Raw genomic sequence first — 18,859 nt, 5'->3', positions numbered from 1 at the left:
ATCATTGGTGTTTGCTCCTCGTTGGGCAGGCGGTGCAATACCCAAAGGGCTCACCTCAGGGAGGGGCTCTTTGGCGGAGATCTTTTTACCAACTGCCTATGGGTGAAGTGCGGGTGAGGGGCCAGAAAGGAACGGATAGTGTAAATACGTGAGTTAAAATGTGGCACAAGGTACCGGAGATCAATTTATTCTGGTGGTCCCCTGCCACATGTAAAAACAGTGGGTAGCCTATGATTGCTGGAAATTAGGATTCCTTATCACGATCTAGGACTACAAGACATTTCGTGAGGTCAACATGTTTCTCGCCTATGCACACTGGCTGCGATTCTTCAGGACCTAGTGGTTACATCTATCTCTAGTATGACGTGACCTAGATTAGTGTCAGTTTAAAATAGTTGTACTACCTGTATGGGACAGCTCTTGCCTAAGGAGACAAAAGAGATCATTACCATGATTTAGTTACAACAACCCTTTTTAGTGACCGTGAACACGCAGTGCTGTGCAAGGTGCTGTGACACAAAGGTAGTGACATACCAGTGTAACATTGGTGACCAGTATGTATTGAATTATATCACAATGCTACATTACACTGCACTACTAGGTTAAAACCAAAGGTAAAGATTAAAAACAGCAGCAATTACTTAGAAGTCTTTTATCAAAAAACCTGTAGCAAGAGTAAAGTGTTTACTCGCCTAAGGTCAAGGTGTCTAGGTGTCAACAGTACCCGGTAGGTTTTACATCAAGGGGAAAGAACCATAGGGGTTTAAGGCTGGAGGGGGGGTAAAACACAGAGGCAATATCTCTTTTCAAACAGACCCCTTATGGTGTTGGCAGGAAATAGATACAGCACAGTGGTATATATTGTTTGATATCAAAGCTCCCTGTTGGATGTTGTTTCCATTGATATCCCATAGGCATGTATAGGGTTGAGCTTGAAACTTAGTATGCTATACTATGTTGAGTGGTATTGTGCAACTTCTGTCTGAGGCTTATGTTGGGAGTAGGGCCTTAGATGTTGCAATCATGTCTGCACAGTGTCTGCTCAAAAGGGTGCATTCTATTACTCCCTCTCTCTACCATTTGTTAGATGGTATTATTCCAGTGTCCCTTATGTCAAGACTACTTAGTTCTTAGAGCAGATTAATCTCTCATTGTAATGCCCGTTTTATTAGTTGTATTTGCGCTTAACTGGGGCCAAAATCGGGTCATTTACAGAGAGAATGCTCAATGCCATGCAGCGCGCCGCTGCATCGAGCGTCCTCTCACCACACTAATCAGGCGGGTTGCCGGGTGCACGTTTACATGCCGGTCTGGGTTTTACCGCGGAAAATAGGTCGCGATCAAGCAGCACTTAATTATTTCGCGCGGTGCTGGCGAGTGATATCTACTTGAGCGCCGGGAGTCGCTGTCGGTGTTTAAAGCGTTCTATCAATATTTTGTCAGGCGGATTGCCGGGTGCCCTTTAACATGCCGGTCTGGGTTTCACCGCGGTTAATGGGTCGCGATCAGGCAGCGTTTAATTATTTCGCGCGGTGCTGGCCAATTACATCTACTTGAGCGCAGGGAGTCGCTGCCCGGTCTTGGTGTCTCAGCATCTAAGATCGTAATTATTACGGGCTTATTGGTTAGAATGCGGTATAAACAATTGCATCTCAATGCGCGTGATGCAATGTAAAAAAGGGGTTACACTTACTTCTAACAGCCTTGGCAAACGCACGATCTGCCTACCCATCTCTACCGGGGTCCGGATAGTACCGAGACCTCGGGTAGGAGTCTAGTTAAGTAATTTGTTTGGGGCGTGGTCGAGACAGTCTCTCCCTGCAGGTCATGTGATACCCAGTGTTTACATGGGGGCCATCTTGGAAGGGACACATCATTATCGAAACTGGTGCAATGTTGGGGTGGAGGAGTTGTCAACAAATATATAAGGAGTTGGAAGTATATTCCATAGTCTTGGAATTGTATTTACAATGTATGTCTCGCAAATAATTTCATATATTCCAAGCCATGCTCAACCATAGGGAATTGTCTAAATGGTGTGTTTTCATTGGAGGGGACACATCCTAATTGAAACCGATGCAGTGTTGGAGTAATGGAATTATTATTAAATAAATTCTGAGTTGGGAGTATATTCTCAATTCTTGGAATCTAATTAAAGGATGTGTCGTCAATGTTCTATATGTTCCAAGCCATACTCAACCATAAGGGAATTATCTTAATGGGTTTTTTTACTGGTATAGTCATGGGCGTTATAGTGTACCCCAAGGTATGTCTTCATTGAGTCCCCGCCTGTCTGAGGACAGCCTATGTATCTACCTCTGTTCTTTCTGAAAGAGGTTCTGTTTTGATTTATTACTCGGTGTGTCAAGAATGAGCCATCTCAGTGAGTCCGCAGTGTGGTTTAGGTCTATAAAGTGCCTACACATTTTCGTGTTTGTTTTTTTGCAACGAAAATTGCTTCTGTGTTCCGAGATGCGGATCTTGATAGGGCGGGTAGTCATGCCCACGTATTGAAGATCACAGGGGCATCTGAGTAAGTAGATGCAATTTGATGTATTGCAATTGGTGTGGCATCGAAGTTCCCACAGGAATGTCTCAGTGAGTTGGATAGACTTTGTGATACTAGTAAAGGGGCATACACTGCAAGAACCGCAGGGATAGTGTCCCTTCACTGGTGGAAGCTGCCAGAGAGTGTTTTGCCTGTGGGTTTCCACTTGTTTTGTCCTGGTGTGCACTAAGATGTCTTTGACATTTCTAGACCTTTTGAAGGCGAACCTCGGTGTTGCAAGGTTGAGATCTCCTGTGTTGAGAATCTGCCTGTGTCTCTTTATTATTTTCTTAATTTCAGTAGAGACTGGGGAGAAGGTTGTTACACAAGTCAAAAGATCTTTGTCTTGTGGTGTAGGAGTATTATATTCCAAGAGGGCCTCTCTGTGGTTGTTCTGTGCCCGTTTTTTTGCTTTGTAAATCTCCCTAGATGGGTAACCTCTCTCTCTCAGATTACGAGATAGGATTTTGGACTCATTTTTATAATCTGTGAGGAGAGTACAATTGCGCCTAACCCGCAGGAATTGTCCAAAGATCACCGCCAAAGAGCCCCTCCCTGAGGTGAGCCCGTTGGGTATTGCACCGCCTGCCCAACGAGGAGCAAACGCCAATGATGAAGCATGACACTCGCAAGGGTGTGTGAGGCCATTATTACCAACATATTGGATACCCAGTGTAGTCCTCCACAGAGCACTACCCTTACCCTCCTTGTGACCATACATTTACCTTATCTTACCTCCCTTAACTTCTAGCTTGTAGGAACAGCCTAGTCTGTCTTTGCTCGACATTGTCCCTCTGGGCTCTGACTGTGGCTGGACCTTCCATTCTGAGATTGTCCTGAATGGTAATTTGAGCCCTTGGATCTTGATGTGATCCACTTCCCCTCCTTTTTGATATATACTGGAGACATTGTCCCTGACATTGATTTGTAGTTGTGACTTTAGAGTTATTGGTGCTCATGCTAAAATGACGTCACTAATGATGACAGAATGAAGGTGCCCAGGAGCAGTGGTGATTACTGAGTAGTGCATCCGGGATGATGCATTGGGTCTCTGTCATAGTTCATCAGGATCTCGACCTTTAGGGCCACTATGAACTGTCTCAGATGGCAGGTGATTCTGGAACCACTTACATGTGCAAAAAACAAGATTTACATTGTGAAACACATGGGCATCCCCAATGCTTGTCTTTTTGCTTTCTAGTCGCTTAATTTCTTTTCTTCTACTGTCCCTTTAAGTCTTGGTCCATTTCCAAATTTGTATCTTTATTTCTCTAGTCTGTCTCCACGCCCTCTTCACTGTCTCTTGATTTTGGGAATTTCCAATATTTAAGAATCATTGTTGGAAGAGTTGTCACATGAATGAAGTCCTTTTTTAAGAAACTCTTAAAATCATGGCTTTTCTAACTTTTGTTGGATTTTGGCCAAGTCACCTACCTCATATGTCTATCGCTGGGAAACCTTGCTGGGTAGCTATGCGCTTTACAAACCTATAGCATAACATAACATCAAGGATGTTGATGCCTATATATGTTCCCTCCTTTCCATTATCCCTCTGTTTTCTCCCACCGTCCTCACCCAGTCACTCACCTAATTTCATTGGGCGGTTCTTCTTCTTCATACTTCTTTGTTTCTTTCCTACGCAAGGTTAGGCACACCGCGATGAAAATCAGGAAGACCCCAACGAGAACGCTGCATACTGCACCCACAATGACTCCAATGCTGTGGGCGACTGCGTGCCAGATGTCAGCATGGGGTGCGGAGAGACAGAGATAGAAAAAGAGAGAACAGAGAGAGCGAGTTGGGGTATAACGGAGAGAAATAAAAAAAAACAACAAAGAAGGCCAGAAATAAACAAAAAAGGGGCAGAGATACCCATAAACGGAGAGAATGAGAATAGAGAGTGGGGAAAAGAGAAAGTAACGAAAACCAGGCAAAGATAGAAGGACAGAGAAGACAGAGAGAAACACATAGAAAAGTGAGAGAGAAAGAAAGAGAGGAGAGAGAAAGAGAAAGAGAAGTTATCAGACAAACATCAAGCACGTCAACATGAGTAATTATTGAAGAATGGAAATGCAAACTGAAAATAATTTTGTCCCAACAAACTTTTAGTGCACATGAATGACAATGAGAGAAAACAACTAATAAAAAATGGAGCATACCAATTTTGTCCTTGACAATATGTTCATTTAGGGTAGAAACGAATCATGATGCATTTAGGATGAATACAGTTCCCCAGGTCAAATGGGGGCACCTGCATTTTAAAGAATCAGTGTATACTTTGGCTGCTTCTTTTAGACCTAATGTGTTAACACTTACCAAGCTTGAGTTATGACATAAACCAGATATGTCGCAAACCTACAAGCAGGCTGGCTTTCAAAAACACAGAACAGTACACCCGCCGCCCTCCCGCAGAACAATTCAGAAGCCACTATTTCATCGACACTCAGAGAGAATTAAACAGATGTGCCAGTGTGGTAATGATTCAGCGTGAATATAGGTGTATTAGGCTTTTTCAAAATAACCTGCAATATGCTATATTTTGTGTATTCTAATACCATAAGGCTTATTGTTGATGCAAGCATGAGTGAAATTGTGTGATTGTAAAAGATAAGAATATCGAACCTTGCATAAATTAGTATGACCAAAAGCTGCGCTAAAGGCCTTCTTGAGTGACGAGTAAGCCATAGAAAAGGCCCAGCCTCCATCCCGGAACCTCTGCAGTTTGGAACAATCACTGTATAAGAGTGTGACGAGAACAAGTTCTGAGCGAGGAGTGGAACTCGAACATGAAATTCAGGAAGGAGGTGGGTATACAGAGCACTGCAATCTTCACTCTGTGAAGGGTCTTCAGAAGCTGTTTCCTAGCACCAAGTTACAGGTTGTTACCGCTGTTAAGTCTCGATGTGGCAATCAGGGCTGGAGCTTCGGTAAGGCCATTGCCAACAACTACCTTAAGGCACCACCACAAATGGCGACAAAAGTGTATCTCATGACCACAAATAGCAATGTAACTGGTGGAACTGGTGCTCGCAAACTACAAAACATAATTTTAGCCGGAGGTTTAGAAAAGGATTGTATCGAAGGTGGTTACGTTAGGCCAAGCTATCAGTATTTGGTTGGAAAATTTAGCTACATGAAAAGAAATCAGTTATTTACTGTAATTGTGTTTTTTGTAGCTTGAAGAGGTTGCGGATTAACACACTTTGCATAATCCCACCATCCAGTGGTTGCGCCCAGAAGTGTTAAAACATCTTTTTTGTTGTTGTTTGTAGTTTGGGTCGACATAGGTGGACTCCCTATGATGTCGACCATAATCCCACATTACCCACGTACGTGCTCATCATTTTAGATAAAAAACATTCTTGGCCTGTTCCACAAACCTCATGCTAATGGGAGGAGGGAAGGGTAGCATGTGAATCTAGAAGAGTTTCAGACCGCAAAACCATAATACAAGACAAGCACCTGATTTCTTTTGCAGCACAAAATCTCTTCTGGAGACACTTGTTTTCCGCCTTTTATGTAGCGGTGCAGTGCGGTGTTGCTTGTGTTGTGGTGGTTAGCAGGAGAAGGAGAGGAAGCAAACATTTTCCCTAGCACTGCCAGTCTCACTGTAACTCATTTGCGTGAGTGTAATCCCATGCAGTAGTGTTTAGTAAAAGTATGCTGTGAAGACTATGTGACGGCCTGTATATCTCCTGAATGGAAACGTTAGTTAAAAAGGTTATCGTAGCTCCCTTTTTCCTGGAGGAGTGTGCCTTTGGTTTGTCGAGGAAAGGTTTGTTCACTAGTGAATAACACAGATGAATCATTGTACAATTCATCTAGAAATAGTATTTTTAGTGACAGCCATCCCTAAGGCTTGTACAGAATGGCTCACAAAACCGTGTTGTGTTTTCCTGATGCTGTGGGTTGCTTGCAGGTAGTACATGATTGCTTTCCTGACATCTAAGGAGAATGGGGCCTTTTCCACAGTCTTTGTAGGTTTGTAGGTTTAAAAAAAATGCTGGTACAGTGATAGTCTGATTTATGTGAAAAGGAGTAATAACACTTAGGTAGGAACTTCGGACGTGTCCGCATAATTATCTCATCTTTTTGTATGACTATGTAGAGTTCCTGCACAGTTAGGGCCTGAATCTCACTAACTCTCCTTGGAGAAGTAATAGCGACTAGAAGTACTGTTTGTACTAGAAGGTGTCTAAGTACTGCTTTATGCATTGGCTCAAGGGCTGACTTCATCAACCCTTCTGACACTAGGTTTAAATTCCACTGTGGAGGGCCACCTATCTTGCTGGAAAAAGCCTTTTTGCTCCGTTCATGAACCTGTTGATCAATGGAAGTGAGAACACTTTCTGTATGTGTAGGTATACTGCAAAACCTGATAAATGTACCCATAGAGAGACATATGAGAGTTTAAAGCTTGTTAGATAGGTGACATTTTGGACAATTACAGTGTACTGATGTATCAGATTTCCCCACTTTTTGGATTGACACCAGGTAACCTATCTCTCAATTTGAAGACATAACACCTCTTGGTAGCCTCCCTGATAATGTTAAGTGTGTCCTTTGGTAGATGCAGGTGTTCAAATTCTGCTATTTCAGGAACCATGCTGTCAATTGCATCTTCCTTGGGTTTTGAAGTAGTGCCCTTCCCTGCTGTATGGTTAGGTTGTCTTTGTGTAATGGGATACCAATGTGTTGTTGTTTTGACCCCTTTGTATTAAGTGTTAGAACCATGGCTGGCGAGGTCATCGTAGCGCTATGAGGATCATTGTCATGTTTGAGATCTTGAACTCCTCCAGACCTTCAAGGATTCGTGGTATTTGTGGAAAGCGTATACAAAGATCATGTACCAGCTGATTGACAAGGCATTCCCCAGCGAATCTGCATTGTAGTGCCTGGATGCGAAGCACCATTTATTTTTGTTTTCTTCTGTTGCAAAGTGATCTATGTCTGGTGTTCCACTTAGGATGAAAATTGTGTTTATTGTAGACTGTTTTACATCCTGTTCGTATGTGCAGTTTGTTTATCTGCTTAGATTGCCTGCTCGAACATTTTCTTCTCCTGAGATTTGACTTGCAAGAAGTGATATCTGTTCCGCTATGGTCCATCTCCAAAGGTTTTGAGATAATTGTGACAGTGAGAGGGATTCTGTACCCTCTTGTTTGTTAATATAGAACATAGCTGTGGTATTGTCTGTTAGAATTTGTACAGTTTTCCCCTTATCTGACTTTGGAAGGCTTTCAGGGTTAGGAATATTGTCTTCAGTTCCAGGAAACTGATGTGTTTGTTGGAGTCCTGCTCTGACCATAATACACCTACTCTTAGTGTATTTATGTGTGCTCTCCAGCCCACCATTGAGGCATCCGTGGTAATGACGGCTTGTGGTAGGGGAGCTTTGAAAGTCTTCCCTTGAGGATGTTCACTGCACTCCACCATCTCAATTCCTTACTGACCTTGTCTGATACAACCACTAGATACTCCCATGTTCCTGATCCCTGGTCCCATTGATTGTGTAACCATTCCTGTTTCAGTCTCATGTGAAGTCTGGCATAGGTAATGAGGTGGATGCAGGAGGTCATCATCCCAAAAAGCTTCATTGCGTTCCTCACCATCAGAGCTTTTGATGTCTGGTAGAGGAGAATTTAAGCGAGTATTTCCTAAACCTTCCGTGTTGTCAAGTAAGCTCTTGCCAACTGCGAATTGTGGTCCGCTCCCAGAAACGATTTCCTGGTTTGTGGGATTGGGGAACATTTTTTCCAATTCACTGTGAACCCCAGCATTTGCAGAAGTGGCACTACCCTTGTCACATTCTTCTGACAAAGTTGTAATGTGTCTGCCTTCACCAGGTAATCAGCAAGGTATGGGTAGAATGTATTCCTTGTCTTCTGAGGTGTGTGGCTACCACAGCCTGTGTCTTAATGCAGACTCTTGGCACAATGGTAGTGTTTCCCTTCCAGTATAAATCTGAGATACTTTCTATGTGCTATGTGAATGGGAATATTGAAGCAGGCATCCTTGAGATGTATGGTTGCTAAGTAGCCCCCTTCATCTAGCAAAAGGATTATATCTTGCAATGTAGTCATTTGAAATCTTTTGGTCTTTATATACCTATTCACGAAACACAAGTCTAAGAAAGGGGACCTGGTTAGGTCATGCTTTGGCAAAAGACAGTAAATTGGGTACATACTTTTGTCTCTCTCCTCTACTAGTACTTTTTCTATTGCATTCTTTCCAGAAGCTTTTGGACCTCTCTGCATAGGATTTGTGGCTGGTCCTTCTTGTAGTGTTAACATTTTGGTTGTTTTGTTGGTGTCTTTTGAATGAAGTTATTCAATTACTGAAACAAACTATATTAACAACCCACTTGTCCATTGGAATGTCTTCCCAGCTTTTTAGAAAGTTCTTTATTCTTCCCCTATAGGTGTATAGTAACTGGCTGAAGTGAAGTTCACGTCATTTTGAAGAACCTGAGGCAGATCCCTTAGAGTTTCTGCCACTTGGTTTCCCTCTTCCTTGAAAAAAGAGTTTTGGCTTTTGTTTTTGCAACTGTCCATTCCCTTGAAATTGTCTGGATCCTGGTTTTTGGTTCTGTGAGGTTAACATGTTTCTTCCCTGCCCCCTTTTATCCTGAAAACTGCCCCTTTTAAAGTAAGGTCTAAAGACCTTAAGGACCCTCATTGCTTTGGCAGTCTTATTCACCTTTTTCATCTCCTCCAGCACTTGGTCTACCCCTGGGCCAAAGAACTAGTTTCCTGTGAGAGGTCTGTCAATGATTGACGATTGTAACTCTGGTTCGGACCCCGAGATGCGTAGCCATGCATGTCTCTTCTTGACTGTCCCTGTAGCCAGCTGCCTACTTGCTGTATCTGCAGCATCAAAGGCTGACTTTAGGCATGAATTTGCAATGTTCACCCCCCTTCAATAATATTCTTTGCTCTTTTATGGTATTCCTCTGGGAGATGTGACATAGGGTCTTACATGTCTTTCCAGTGCTCGTGATCATGTCTATTTAGGAACACATTGGAATTGGTAATGCACTGCTGCATGACTGCAGCACTCTCCATCTTCCCTCCTACTGCCTCCATCCTCTTACTTCCCTTTTCTAGCGGGGGTCCCGTAGATGCTGGAGACATTGCACTTTTCCTTGCTGTGGAGTCAATCAGTGAGTCCTGTTCTTCATGCCCTTGCGTACATTTTGGGTCCTGTGCTGAGGCTCTGTAATTTGTCTATATCCGTAATGTAACCACCTTGGATGTTGTTGATTTAGCGAAAACCTCCTTGCCCTGTTGTATAATGCTGGGGAGTGTGGGAGGCTATTGGTTCCTCTTATACAATTGCGTGAGTGTCTCAAGGAGAAAACATGTCTCCTTCTTTTCCACCTTCTCCACTCCAAAGGCCTCAGCTGCTTTCTTTGCTACAAGGTGGTATGTTGAGATTTCATTGGTGGGAGAAGGCCTCAAAGGATAGGACACTACCTCCTCCAAGGGTGAGTGAGTCTCAATGTCCTCCCACAGTATTTACCTCTATGACTCCTTTATCCCTAGATACTCAAGGTCTTCATCAAAGCTACTTTCCTCCTCTTCTCCTCCCTCTGTCCTGACCCTCTTCATGTATCTCTTCCTCTTCTAGGGGGTCCTGCAAGTTTAATTTTAGGCCTGTCGGTTGAGGCTCACTAAAGGGGGTCATGGATTCCTTGCAGACCTTCTACTTCCTTATAAGATTCTCTATTTTGACCTCCATAGCCCTTTTCTTTTTCTTGACGTCACAGAGGTTGAAAGACTTAGATTTGACCTGAGCCTTTTCCTTCATAGTCACCCGTTCCTCCTTCCCTTTTCGTACTCAATTGTCCTCAGAGGTCAAAGTATTGCCTTTCAGGATCGCCTTACTGGTGAATTTCCTTTCTCTGCAGGTTTGGAAGTGTTCAGCGCTCCTTCAAATGTTAGTTTCCTTGGTGTCAAGGGCTTTGACTTCAGTGAATCTGGGGCATCGCTCTAAGAACCAGTTTCCGTTGTATTGAGCGTATGTTTGATTGCCTTATCTTTTGACAGATTAGGCTGTTTTCGGGCATGTGACACTGTGGGCTTAGGGGCTTTATGATGAGTCTTTTCGACTTCTGAAAACTCTTGTACTGTGTCTTGGTGTTCCCACTGGCCACCCTCGCCTCTACGTCATCCTCGTCAGAGAAATCCCCTTCTTTGCTTCTCCAACTCTGACATTCCCACCATGTCTGTGTTTGCTAAATGTGCCTGAAGAATCCTTTCCCTGTGGACTAGTATTTTAGGTTTGAAAAACAAGTAGAGACACAGTCCTCCGTCTTATGGTCCTGGGTTAAACAGAACATGCAAAGTGGATGTTCATCATATAAGGCAAACTTTCTGTGGCAATTCAGGCAAAATTTGAAGAGTTAATTTTAGGTAGAAGGTGGAGATTTGTATCCCTTAATTCAGAAATTATTGAGAGGGGTAAAATCCTTATTGTTTAGTTTCATGATTTTATTTTCCTTTGTTATACCTCGTAACATTGAAAAAAGAAGCAGAAAAACAGCTGCCACATGGTAAAAGTATAAAAAGCGACGGGGCTGAAACAGCCATGGGTGATCGTTAAGTCAAAAAGAAGGAAAAAAAGTGAAAGGTGTAAAAGAAATTGGTAGGAGGCTTCACCAAGGACATAAAGAAGTGGTAAAATAAATAGGGTGAAAGTAAAAAAGTGAAAAGTGCAAATAAGATGACACAGTAAAAAGAATAACAGAAAGATGGAGACGGCCGGTTGAAAGCACACCTGTACTATTATACACACATGTTATATATGTGATTTTATGGGATATTATTGCTGTATCTGTCTGGCATTATGACCTTCATACATTTATGTGTGTCTTTCTCCCACAACCCATCTCTTCATCCTGCACAATATTGCATTTTTGATGACAAATTTACACACATTGCTGATTATACTGTGCATGTTTTCCATACCCTTACTTTGTTTTCCATTTTTCCTACATTTTCTCTACATCTATCCTTCTCTCCCTTTGTCCTTTCCTCTTCTCTTTCTGTTCTTGTTGTCTTTGCCAGTTTCTCAACCCTCCTTGAATCTGCACATCCACTACTTTGGGTTTCACTTTTTGCACCTATGATATATGTTTCTCGTACACCAATGGGTAACACTCAGCCTTGAGAAAGCCGTCGGCCAATTGGCCACTGGGCGAAACCCGTGTTGGCTGTTTTTCTGTTTCTTTTCTAAATGTTACGAGGTGTATCAAAGGAAAATAAAATCAAGAAACTAAACAATAAGGAATTATTTCTGGATTAAGGGGTACAAACCTCCACCTTCTACCTAAAATAACTCTTTACAATGGCTTTTGGATGTAGCCATTTGTGTGGCATGTACCAGCAACATACTGGGTCACTACAAGCATAGCATGAATCCCAGATTAACCAACACCCTCGCCTTCCTACAAAATTTGAAGTGTGCTCATGCTCTACAATGGTGTAGAGGAACTTCAGGGATCCAACTTCGTCAGCTAAACATTCTCCAAATGTAGATCCATCCTAACAAAAACCCAGAAAAAATCTCTCTCCAGCGCCGAGCATTGATCTCTGATCCTGCGATTGCTTTTGAAGGCTACTCGAGTTCTCTTCAACGACTTCTTTCAAAAATAAAAGTCGGGAGACTTCTGATGCACCTCCATACCCTACGGAGAAATTAAAGAATCTAAAATGTTGGGCACCTATGGGGGCATTGCAGGATTATGGTTGAGACCTAGGGACTCCATCCATATCGACCACAGCCACACAAACAAGCATTTGCAATGCAATAGGTCTCGCATTAGTAAAGTTTGAGTTATAGGTCTTGTAAATGGTATTTATTTTTTTGTTAGTTTAGAAAATATTGAAAATAATAACTTTGTCATTTATAATGGCAATACTTATAATTATTGCTAATGTGACACCTATAGCATTTGTAATGCAACATGTATAGTATATACTTGACTTCTATGTATTGATATTACAAATCACAATTTTTTAAAAATTATTTAAAATAATTATTACTTACATTTATTGTAATTTTTAATGGCAATAGTTTATACTTTTGCAAATAACTTTTATGAAGATTATGTTCAGTGTTAATACTTAAAAACAAATTTATTGTAATTGATAATGGCAATAGTTTATACTGTTGTAATCAACTTTTGTGAAGAATATGTTCAGTGTATTTTATTGTTAAGAAAATGCAAGAACAGAAGGAAAATATTAAAATCTTTTTGTGACATTTGTAATAAAGTTTGAAACATTGAGATAACTTATTTGAATCAGTCGTTGAATTGTAGCACAGATTGATGCTGTTGTTGTGCGGAGTGATGTTGTGGTGGCGAAAAGTGATGCTGTTGTGTGCAGTGATGCTGTAGTAGCGCATAGTGATGTTGTGTTGCCCCTGAGTGATGCTGTGTTGCCCCTGTGTGATGCTGTGGTGATACGATAAATAGCGTGCAATAGATGAATAAATAGAGTGTGGGCGATAGATACTTAAATAGAGTGAGGGCGATAGATAGATAGAAAATGTGTTTGAGAGCGATAGATAGATAAATAGAGTGACAGCGATAGATAGCTAGACAGAGTGAGGGCGATCGTTAGATAGAATGATGGCGATAGATAGAGTGAGTGAGGGCTATAGAGAGACAGAGAGATAGAGTGAGGGCGATAGATAGAGTGGGTGAGGGCGATAGATAGACAGATAGATAGAATGATGGCGATAGATAGAGTGAGTGAGGGCAATAGATAGACATATAGATAGAGTGAGGGCGATAGACAGATAGATAGAGTGAGGGCGATAGATAGACAGATAGATAAATATATAGCTAGATAGAGTGAGGCAGATAGATAGATAGATAGATAGATAGATAGATAGATAGATAGATAGATAGATAGATAGATAGATAGATAGATAGATAGATAGATAGATAGATAGAGTGAGGGCAATCAATAGAGTGAGGGCGATAGATAGATATAGGGCGATAGATAGATAGATAGATAGATAGATAGATAGATAGATAGATAGATAGATAGAGTGAGGGCGATAGATCGATAGATAGAGTGAGGGCGATAGATCGATAGATAGATAGAGTGTGGGTGATAGATAGATAGATAGATAGATAGATAGATAGATAGATAGATAGATAGATAGATAGATAGATAGTTAGAGTGAGGGCGATAGATCGATAGATAGATGGATAGAGTGAGGGCAATATATAGATAGATAGATAGATAGATAGATAGATAGATAGATAGATAGATAGATAGATATAGTTAGGTAGATAGATAGATAGATAGATAGATAGATAGATAGATAGATAGATAGATAGATAGATAGATAGATAGATAGAGTGAGGGCAATAGATAGATAGATAGATAGATAGATAGATAGATAGATAGATAGATAGTTAGTTAGATAGATAGATAGATAGATAGATAGATAGATAGATAGATAGATAGATAGATAGATAGATAGATAGATAGATAGATAGATAGATAGATAGATAGATAGAGAGTGAGTGCGATAGATAGCTAGAGTGAGGGCAATAGATAGAGCACAGTAGAAAAGAACAGGGAGTTAAAGAAGGATGCAGGGTGGAAATGAGCAGCAGATCAGCACAGGAGAAGAAAAGAGCGAGTTAGAGAAAGAGGCGGGTGGAAAAGAACAGTAGAAGAGAACATGGAGTTAAAGAAGGAGGCGGGTGGAAGAGAGCAGCAGATCAGCACAGGAGAAGAGAAGAGAACAGGGAGTTAAAGAAGGAGGTGGGCTGGAAGAGAGCAGCATATTAGCACAGGAGAAGAGAACAGGGAGTTAAAGTAGGAGTCGGGTGGAAGAGAACAGCAGATTAGTACGGCAGAAGATAAGAGAACAGGGAATTAGAGAAGGAAGTGGGTGGAAGAGAGCAGCAGATCAGCAAAGCAAAAGAGAACAGGGAGTTAAAGATGGAGGCATGGTGGAAGAGAGCAGCAGATCAGCACAGGAGAAGAGAACAGGGAGTTAAAGAAGGAGGCGTGGTGGAAGAGAGCAGCAGATCTGCGCAGTAGAAGATAAGAGGGATTTATAGAAAGATGCGGGTGGAAGAGAACAGCAGATTAGCACAGGAGAATATAATAGTGAGTTAAAGAAGGATGCAGGTGGAAGAGAGCAGCAGACCAGCACAGCTAAAGAGAACAGGGAGTTAAAGAAGGAGGTGGTGTTGAAGAGAGCAGCAGATCAGCAGAGGAAACAAGAAGAGAGCATGGAGTTAAAGAAGGAGGCAGGGTGGAAGAGTGTAGCAGATCAGCACGAGAGAAGAGAAGAGAACAGTGATTTTGAAAAGGAGGTGGGTGGAAGAGAGGAACAGCTCAGCACAGCAGAAGAGAACAGGTAGTGAAAGAAGGAGGTGGGGTGAAAGAGAGCAGCAGATCAGCAAAGGAGAAGATAATAGAACAGGGAGTTAGAGAAGGAGGTGAGGTGAAAGAGAGCAGCCGATCAGCAGCAGTTAACAGGAATTTAAAGAAGTTGGCGTGGATGAAAAGAGCAACAGATCATCACAAGAGAAAAGAAGAGAACAGGGAGTTAATGAAGGAGGTGAGGTGGAAGAGAGCAGCAGATTAGCACAGTTTAAGAGAACAGGGAGTTAAAGAAGGAAGTGGGGTGGAAGAGAGCAGCAGATCAGCACAGGAGAAGAGAACAGGGAGTTAAAGAAGGAGGCATGTGGAAGAGAACAGCAGATTGGCAATGGAAAAGAACAGAACAGGGAGTTAGAGAAAGAGGCTGGTGGAACAGAACAGCCGATTATCACAGGCGAAGAGTACAGGGAGTTAAAGAAGGATGCTGCTGGAAGAGAGCAGCAGATTGGCCCAGGAGAAGAGAACAGGGAGGTTAACAAGGAGGTGGGGTAGAAGAGAGCAGCAGATCAGCACAGGAGAACAGAACAGGGAGTGATAGAAGTAGGCGGGGTGAAAGATAACAGCAGATCAGCACAGGAGAAGAGAAGCGAACAGATTTAAAGAATGATTATGGGTGGGCGAGAGCAGCCGATCAGCACAGGAGAAGATAACATGGAGTTAAAGAAGGAGGCGGGTGGAAGAGAACAGCAGTTCAGCACAGGAGAAGAGAAGAGACTAGGGAGTTTAAGAAGGAGGTGGTGTGGATGAGAGCAGCAGATCAGCACATGAGAATAGACCAGGGAGTCAAAGAAGGAGGTGGGTAGAAGAGAGCAGCAGATTAGCACAGGAGAAGAGAAGAGGGAGTTAAAGAAGGAGGCGGTGTGGAAGAGATCAGCAGATCAGCACAGCAAAAGAGATCAGGAAGTTAAAGAAGGAGGCGGGTGGAAGAGAGCAGCAGATCAGCACAGGAGAAGAGAAGAGAACAGGGAGCTAGAGAAGAAGGAGGGTGGAAGAGAGTAGCATATCATCTTTGGCGAAACGAATAGAAGAGGGAGTCAGAGAAGGAGTTGGGTGGAAGAGAGCAGCCTAACAGCACAGCAGAAGAGAACATGGAGTTAAATATGGAGACAGGTGGAAGAGAGCAGCAGACCAGCACAGCTAAAGAGAACAGGAAGTTAAAGAAGGAGGTGGTGTTGAAGAGAGCAGCAGATCAGCAGAGGAGACGAGAAGAGAACATGGAGTTAGAGAAGGAGGCAGGGTGGAAGAGTGTAGCAGATCAGCACGAGAGAAGAGAAGAGAACAGTGATTTTGAAAAGGAGGTGAGTGGAAGAGAGGAACAGCTCAGCACAGCAGAAGAGAACAGGTAGTGAAAGAAGGAGGTGGGGTGAAAGAGAGCAGCAGATCAGCAAAAGAGAAGATAATAGAACAGGGATTTAGAGAAGGAGGTGAGGGTAAAGAGAGCAGCCGATCAGCAGCAGTTAACAGGAATTTAAAGACGTTGGCGTGGATGAAGAGAGCAACAGATCATCACAAGAGAAGAGAAGAGAACAGGGAGTTAATGAAGGAGGTGAGGTGGAAGAGAGCAGCAGATTAGCACAGCATAAGAGAACAGGGAGTTAAAGAAGGAAGTGGGGTGGAAGAGAGCAGCAGATCAGCACAGGAGAAGAGAACAGGGAGTTATAGAAGGAGGCGTGTGGAAGAGAACAGCAGATTGGCACTGGAAAAGAACAGAACAGGAAGTTAGAGAAAGAGGCTGGTGGAACAGGACAGCCGATTATCACAGGAGAAGAGTACAGGGAGTTAAAGAAGAATGCTGTTGGAAGAGAGCAGCAGATCATCCCAGGAGAAGAGAACAGGGAGGTTAACAAGGAGGTGGGGTAGAAGAGAGCAGCAGATCAGCACAGGAGAACAGAACAGGGAGTTATAGAAGTAGGCGGGGTGAAAGATAACAGCAGATCAGCACAGGAGAAGAGAAGCGAACGGATTCAAAGAATGATTATGGGTGGACGAGAGCAGCCGATCAGCACAGGAGAAGATAACATGGAGTTAAAGGAGGCGGGTGGAAGAGAACAGCAGTTCAGCAGAGGAGAAGAGAAGAGACCAGGGAGTTTAAGAAGGAGGTGGGGTGGAAGAGAGCAGCAGATCAGCACAGGAGAAGAGAACAGGGAGTTATAGAAGTAGGTGGGGTGAAAGAGAACAGCAGATCAGCACAGGAGAAGAGAAGCGAACGGATTTAAAGAATGATTATGGGTGGATGAGAGCAGCTGATCAGCACAGGAGAAGATAACATTGAGTTAAAGAAGCAGGTAGGTGGAATAGAACAGCAGTTCAGCACAGGAGAAGAGAAGACACCAGGGAGTTTAAGAAGGAGGTGGTGTGGATGAGAGCAGCAGGTCAGCACATGAGAATAGACCAGGGAGTCAAACAAGGAGGCGGGTAGTAGAGAGCAGCAGATTAGCACAGGAGAAGAGAACAGGGAGTTAAACAAGGAGGCGGTGTGGAAGAGATCAGCAGATCAGCACAGCAAAAGAGATCAGAAAGTTAAAGAAGGAGGCGGGTGGAAGAGAGCAGCAGATCAGCACAGGAGAAGAGAAGAGAACAGGGAGCTAGAGAAGAAGGCGGGTGGAAGAGAGTAGCATATCATCTTTGACGAAGCTAATCGAAGAGGGAGTTAGAGAAGGAGGTGGGTGGAAGAGAGCAGCCTAACAGCACAGCAGAAGAGAACATGAAGTTAAATATGGAGACAGGTGGAAGAGATCAGCAGATCAGCACAGGAGAAGATAAGAGGGAGTTAAAGAAGGAGGTGGGGTGGAAGAGAGCAGCAGATCAGCACAGGAGAACAGAACAGGGAGTTAAAGAAGGAAGTGGGGTGGAAGAGAGCAGCAGATCAGCACAAGAGAAGAGAAGAGGGAGTTGAAGAAGGAGGTGGGGTGGAATAGAGCAGTACATCAGCACAGGAGAACAGAACAGGGAGTTAAAGAAGGAGGTGGTGTGGAAGAGAGTAGCAGATCAGCACAGGAGAAGAGAAGAGGGAGTTAAAGAAGGAGGTGGGGTGGAAGAGAGCAGCAGATCAGCACATGAGAAGAGAATAGGGAGTTAGAGAAAGAGGTGGGTGTAAGAGAACAGCAGATAGGCACATGAGAAAACAGGGATTTAGAGAAAGATGCGGGTGGAAGAGACCAGCAGATTAGCACAGGAGAAGATAACAGGGAGTGAAAGAAGCATGCAGGGGGAAGAGAGCAGCAGATCAGCACAGGAGAATATAAGAGGGAGTTACAGAAGGAGGTGAGGTGGAAGAGAGCAGCAGATCAGCATAGGAGTAGAGAACAGGGAGGTAGAGAAGGCGGTGGGGTGGAAGAGAACAGCAGATCAGCACGAGAGAAGAGAACAGGGAGTTAAAGAAGGAGGTGGGTGGACATGAGCAGCAGATCAGCCCCAGAGAAGAGAACAGGGATTTTACACAAAAAGGATGCAGTTTTAAAGATAACAGCAGATTGGCACAGGGGAAGAGCACTGGTAGTTTCCGAAGGAGGCAGTGTGAAAAGAACAGCAGACCAGTACAGGAGAAGAGAACAAGGAGTTATAGAAGGAGGCGGGGTGAAGCGTCCAGCAGATCATCAACTGAGAAGAGAAAAGGGATTTAGAGAAGGAGGCAGATGGAAGAGATCAAAAAGATTGTCACAGGATAAGTCAACAATGAGTTAGAGAATGAGGCGGGTGTTAAAGAATAGCAGATAAGCACAGGAGAAGAGAACAGGGGGTGGGTTGAAGAGCGCATCAGATTTTCATGGGTGAACAGAACAGGGAGTTAAAGAAGGAGGTGGGTGGAAGAGATTAGCAGATCAGCACAGGATAAGAGAAGATAACAGGGAGTTAAAGATAGAAGTGAGCAGCAGATCAGCAGAAGTTAACA

General features: G+C 43.2%; 1 protein-coding gene across 1 annotated transcript in view; it reads right to left on the bottom strand.

Annotated features, from left to right (window-relative positions):
* CLMP (CXADR like cell adhesion molecule) overlaps positions 1–18,859 on the bottom strand; it is a 452,262-nt gene that overhangs the window by 73,841 nt on the left and 359,562 nt on the right. Inside the window, exon 6 of the mRNA XM_086956962.1 lies at positions 4,136–4,277. Coding sequence (XP_086813088.1) covers positions 4,136–4,277 — 142 coding nt within the window. The remainder of the gene's footprint in view (positions 1–4,135; positions 4,278–18,859) is intronic.

This window comes from Lissotriton vulgaris, chromosome 2_1 (genome assembly GCF_964263255.1).
Source record: "Lissotriton vulgaris chromosome 2_1, aLisVul1.2, whole genome shotgun sequence".
NCBI lineage: Eukaryota > Metazoa > Chordata > Amphibia > Caudata > Salamandridae > Lissotriton > Lissotriton vulgaris.
Note: the sequence above shows the minus strand (reverse complement) of the source record. Positions and strands in the feature narration are given on the sequence as shown.